The 5,934-nt window shown below is 53.7% G+C and overlaps 1 protein-coding gene across 1 annotated transcript in view; it reads left to right on the top strand.

Moving 5' to 3' along the window:
* Positions 1-3,276, top strand: part of KLF15 (Kruppel like factor 15) — a 12,232-nt gene extending 8,956 nt beyond the window's left edge. Inside the window, exon 3 of the mRNA XM_004702471.2 lies at positions 2,182-3,276. Within this exon, the coding sequence (XP_004702528.1) occupies positions 2,182-2,350 (169 nt within the window). The 3' untranslated portion in view covers positions 2,351-3,276. The remainder of the gene's footprint in view (positions 1-2,181) is intronic.
* Positions 3,277-5,934: the final 2,658 nt, after the last annotated feature.

The following is a 5,934-nucleotide window of genomic DNA, read 5'->3' as shown; positions in this document are numbered from 1 at the left end:
CACTCTGCTTCCTAGAACAGGCCAGGTCCCAGGACGCGGTGTCACGGGCAGAGGGTTGGAAGTGAGGAGAGCTTGTTCTCTGGCTTGGTTTTCCCTCCGTTTACTGCCCTTGCTATGATGAAAGGACCCTGCCTTGGCCTCTTAGACTTCTAGGACTTGCCTAGGAGGCGGACCAGGCTCCCCAGGTCTTTACTGTCCACTGGCTGAGGTCCATGGTAGTTTGGTGGCTTGCTCTTAGGCACATTGGGCTTCAAGGTGGCAAAGACCATCGATGGTCCCGCAGGCCAGCCACTGAGCCCCGTGGCTCTGCTGGCTACCCGACCCTTAGGTCCCTTGATTTCTCTGACGTCTTGGTTTGGTCTTGTCAGCCAGATGGGCCAGTGTTGACCCCCTGGCCAAGAAGGGGTCCAGTGATTCCTAGGGTCTGGTGCTGGGAGGCACTCCTGCTGCTCCACCCCCTCCTTTCTGCATGCTACCTCGGACAGGATTGTCTGCTCACCTGCAGGCCACAGGGCTCCATTGTCCCCAGCCATGACAGGGTACCTGCCTCAGCCACGTTGTCTTGCCAGACGGCTCTGGGTCAGACTTTCCTGACTCGGCTTTCATTTCCTCGTAGCACAGATGGGTCCATCAGGCCTCATTTGTTTAAAAAAACCAAAACACAAAACAATGCTCGAAGCACTAATCCGATGCCAGCTACTCATCAGCACTTTGGGGTGTGATTTGAACCCCCTACCTCCAAGTCCAGAAACTGCACTCTTAGCAAGAAAGGCCGAGGCCCTCAGGGCATTTCTCAACCCTGCATCCAGGCTGCCCAGCTGCTCCTGGGGCCCATGCCTGCACCCCCTGCACCTTCCCCCACAGGGCCCTCCCTGATCCCGTCAGGCTGGGGGTCATGGCCTCCATTGGCAGCGGCAGGCCAGAGTGGAGCCACTAGCCCTGGCCATCAGTACTGTCATGGCAGCTATTCAGGAGCACTGCTTAACCTACTGCTTGTCTTGTGGCCTGGGTTCCAGGAATGGGGTGTGTGCTCGTGCACATTGTACGTGCACGTGTACGGATGTGCGTGCACCTCGAGAAGGCAGCTCATCACAGGCCTTTTCTTCTGTGCATGTTTACTGTGTCCAGTCATGTCATGCTTTCACTGAGAGACATGCATGCAGCACAGGCTGTGCACGGGGCATGGGCTGAACCTTGGAGGTGAAGCTGATGGCCTGGCTGGGGAAAACGACATTGCACAAACTAACTTAAAAGGGCACGAGAGAGTGACGTGCTGTGGGGCCCCAGAGTGGAAGTACAGTTGTGACGAAGGAAGTGCCTTTTGAAGTGAGCGCTGAAGGATGGGTAGGAGCGAGCAAGGACCCAAGAGCATTGCCAATAAGGGATGGAGTTTTTGCAACTGCCCGGTGGCAGGAGGGACCTAGGAAAGGTCTGTGTAGGTAGAGGTGAGGGTGTATGGGGGTGTATTGCAGGGGCAGAGGGGGAGTGTTGTTCTTGCCAGGAGCTGCATCATGGGGTGGGGAAAGCTTCAAGTGCCTGAAGATGGTAGAAAAGCCTGAGCCCCTAACCCTGCCTGGCTTTCCGTTCCCCCATGAGCCCCAGCTTCGCCTCATAGGCTCCAGATGTCCCCTGGCAGGCCGAGGCCAGAGAGATGTCCCTTGCACCATACAAAATGGTACAGATACCTCCCTGCTGGAGGTCCAAGAGTGGGGGACTGGAATCACGTCTGACGATCCCTGCCCCCCTAGAGGAAGCAAGAGTGGAGACAGGAACTCCAGGGGGGCTGAGGAAGGAATCTCCTTCTCTGCCCCAAGCCTGTTTCCCCTTCTGGATGGGCTTCCCTGGATGTGCAGGAGTCAGGTGGGATGAGGCAGGAGGGTGAGGGTATGCAGCTATAATCCAAGGGCCCAGGGGTTGCATATGTCCCTTCTCTCAACTGTAAATGAGTGGGCCAGTAACAGCTGCCCAAGCCACCCCTTGCCAGCATGAACCTTGTCTTTCATATTCTTTCTACCTTGGAGGGCGGTAAGGTAGTGACTTCACCAGTGGGCACTGGCCCGGATGCGCCATGCAGGCCGCAGAGCCCCGGCCCACTGGCCCCGCAGGCCTTCTCTGTAGCTGGGTGAGCCTGGGGGTCGGAGACGCCCTCGCTGCCATCTCGCTGAGCGCCGTGTCCCGCAGGTTTTCGAGGTCTGATGAGCTGTCCAGGCACCGGCGCTCACATTCGGGCGTGAAGCCGTACCAGTGCCCAGTGTGCGAGAAGAAGTTCGCCCGCAGCGACCACCTCTCCAAGCACATCAAGGTGCACCGCTTTCCGCGCAGCAGCCGCACTGGGCGCGCAGCAAACTGAACCTCCCTCGTCCCAGCGGCGTACCCACCCGGGTGTTTTATAGCAATAATTTATTTGTCGCTTCCCGAGGGACGCGACAATGCACCTCCTTGGCAAAGTCAGGAGGCTCAGGAGGACTGGGCAGCTTGGCTGTGGACCTGGAGCCCCTGCATCGCTGTCCCTGGCCTTCACTGGAGCTGGCAGTGGCCTGAGACCCAGGCCCCTATGAGCGCTGTGGCCTCTGCTTCGGGGCAAGGGCCTGGCGCTTCACCCACTGGGCTCCCTACCTGGGTCCAGGCCAGCACTGTGTTGCTGTGGAAGAAGAAATGTGCAGTTTTGAAACGCTCGTTTCCCAGCGGGAGCCATGCTGGGAAGGAGGAAATAGGCCCAAAGTCCAGCTGCGCAGGGCTCTGAGCATAGCTATGGGCAGAGTGCCTGGCCACTAGGGCTGATGGGCAGGACAGCTGACCCGTGCAATCGCCTGAGTTAAATGCCCACGACAGACAGACAGACACAGGCTTCCCCAGAGCAGGCTCTGTCAGGAGTCTGCTGAGTGGGTCCCCTCCAAAGATTCCCAGACAAGCTCCGCTGGCCAACCTCTTCACCACTTCTGGGAAGAGAGGGGGGGAGGCTGTATTATGTGTGAAGGAACTAGATAGAGCCTATTGATCCTAATTTAGAAATGCATTCCTTATTTGGACTAGAAATTAATATCAAATAAACTAGCTTGTTTGGACTGGTTTATTTCACATCCTATGAATGTATGTAAATAAACTGTACATAGATGCATATGCAGAAAATATCTTTTAATAACATCCACATTTGTGTAAATTTGAGATTAAAAATCTATAAAGGTGGTGTACATATGTGACAATTCTGTATATTTTCTTTGGTCCTTCATAAAAAATATATTTACTTTGCCAATAAAAAGAGGAAAAAAAAACCCACTCAACAGCTTTTGGTATGTCCTTTTTCCCCTCTGCTCTGCCAGGAAGTGGAGACAAGTCTGGACGCCAAGTCCTCATTCCTGCATTTTGCAGGGTCTCAGGGACCTTGTTTTGAAGCCCCTGAGATGCAGGAGTTGACTGGCTTATTTCCAGCCAGCCAGGTTCCCGAGCAGTGATTCCAACATGGGTTTCGCTCACTCTGACTGCTGGAGATTTGCCCAGTGGACTGTGACAAGCACCTGGCTCACATGTGGGCCTCAAGTAGGAATCAGAGGAGTAGATGGCCCTGTGGGACCCGCTAGGTATGAGGCGGCTTCCTAGAATTGATGTTGATACAGTGATGGGATTTGGAGACAGGAGTGAGGGAAGTTCCAGGCTTCTGAACTACGAGCAAGCAGGCATGCTTTTCCTTACTGGCTTAGCAGTATGATTGAAGAAGGGATCCATTCGGGCAGGTCTACAGGAGGCTGGGCCTCTTCTCCCCAGCTCCTCAGAGCTCCGGGGAGAAAAAAATCTTATCTTCCAAGCGTTCTAGGAGCCTCCTCTGTGGCCTATCCACATGTCTCCTCTGGAAGGTGTGGGAGCAGTGGAATCCAGAAAACCAGAAGAGGTGGAGTCCTTGGGAAGGAATGGACAGGAAGGTGAAGGTTGGCCAGATGGAGCTGACTCAGCAACTCAGCCAATGTTAAAATGTCCCCACTCACTCACTCACCTGACGAAGAGGCTAGACCCTTCTAGAGGTGGATCTTTCCCAAGGACCCAAGATCTCTGGTGCAGGGCTGCCCTTTTGAAAAAGAGCTGGACACACATTTGGGCAAGTATTTCGCAGTGAGGCTGTGGCCATCTGGAGGCAGATGGTAGAAGACCTATGGGTTTTCAGTGGAGAGATCCTAAAGGACAAAATAGTTTCAGGTCTTGGAGGGTGGGGACTTTTGTTCTAGCTGTCTTGAGAAGGAACTGACAGGATCATCTGTCCAGATGGTAGACCCTGAACTTTCGTGTATGTCCAGAAGGGGCATGAGTGATCAGATTGACGTGTTTGTGGGGAAAGAACTTGGCCTTGTGACCTCTGCCCTTGGATGTCCCTTCGATGTCCAATCACTGGAAAAGGGAGGCATTGATTTCCAGATGCATTGACTCAGCCTTTTGCATCTATTAAGCACAGCAGACCCAGAGCAGAAGGGCATCTGAAGGATGGGGGTAGGCCACTCGGTCTGGCCGAGTTCCATTGGATGAGAAATAACCCAGTGTTGCTGCCCAGGAGCCAATCTGGGTACATGACTCCCCTCATCTCAGTTCCTGCCAATAGTCCCCCCGCTCTCACCCTGCAGCAGTGGGCAGCAGCAGTCTCAGGCAAGGGGACCAATCACTCGCAATTCGGGGCATCAGACCAAAATATGTATCCAGCACACGACTGTGCATCTGCTCTGTGGTGGACACCCCGCATGGTCCATGCTTGCCGGGCCTGTTGGGGCAGCACCTTGAAGTGAGAACAAGAGTCGTTTGCAGGCTCCATCCTCTGGGGACTTTCTTAAACCTCTCTGGCTTATGTTTCTTCACCCTGCAGAGTGAGTGTGAAGACCCCTATAGCACAGAAGACGGTGACTCAGTAGCAAGTTCAGCATTAGATCCAAAATCTAATAAAAGCAAGGAATCTTTGCAGATCGCCTTCCGCACCCGGTGGAGAGAGTGTGCCAGGCAGGACCGCATTTGTTTCTGCTGCAGTCCGCACCTGCTCCAGTGCCCCAGAGCCTGATGCAAGAGGAAGAGTTCTGCTAACAAGCCGGTTTGCTCGCTACTTCTGAGAGATCCCTGTGCCGCTATCTTATGCTTCTTGATTTCTGAGGTGGAAGAGGAGTATTAGCTTGTCTAACTTGTGAGCTGAGAAAGCAGATGGAGACATGAGCCAATGTACCCCACACTTGTTCGTAGTGGGATGACCCTGGAAAAGGTCCAGAGCAAACCTCTAGCTCTAAAAACCCACGCCCACCCTCTGCCTGCTCAATACCCATCCCTCAGGGCACATCCAACCCCAAACCAAGCTCACTGCCAGACACTCGATCCTGACCCATAGTAACCTTGAAGAACAGAGCAGAACTGCTGACATGGGCTTCCAAGACTCAATCTTTACAGATAGAAATGCTCCTCTTTCTCCCCCATGGCTGGTGGCTTCCAACTGCTGACCCTGCAGGTATCACACACCAGGGCTGCTTTATTGACAGACGAGGCAGAAAATCAGAATTTATTTATTGAGCGTTGTACTAGAGATGAGTTTGAGTTACAATGCTATAACAAAGAGATTCCTAAATATTGTGATTCAAACAAGGTAGACCAACACCTGTCTGTGGGTTGCCACGATCCTGGAAGCTGTGTCCCTGGTATTTCAAAGCCAGCAGGGTCACCCCAAGTGAACAGGTTGCAGCAGAGCTTCCAGACCTGGAAGAGACCAGGAAGAAGGACTCGGTTCCCCAGTGTGGAGGAAGGAGCCCCTGAAAACCTTATGCATCACATCAAAACATTGTCAGACACTGAAGGCTGAACGAATGGAAGCAGAACACTCTCAGAGATGGTGCCAGACAATGGGCCCTTCGGGGCGGAGGCAACAATGGGCTCAAACTCAAACACAACTGTGAGGACAACACGGGAGCTGGCAAGGTT

Source organism: Echinops telfairi, unplaced genomic scaffold, assembly GCF_000313985.2.
Source record: "Echinops telfairi isolate 266 unplaced genomic scaffold, ASM31398v2 ScPeMD7_31;HRSCAF=116, whole genome shotgun sequence".
Taxonomy (NCBI): Eukaryota; Metazoa; Chordata; class Mammalia; order Afrosoricida; family Tenrecidae; genus Echinops; species Echinops telfairi.
This window is presented reverse-complemented; position numbering and strand designations above follow the sequence as displayed.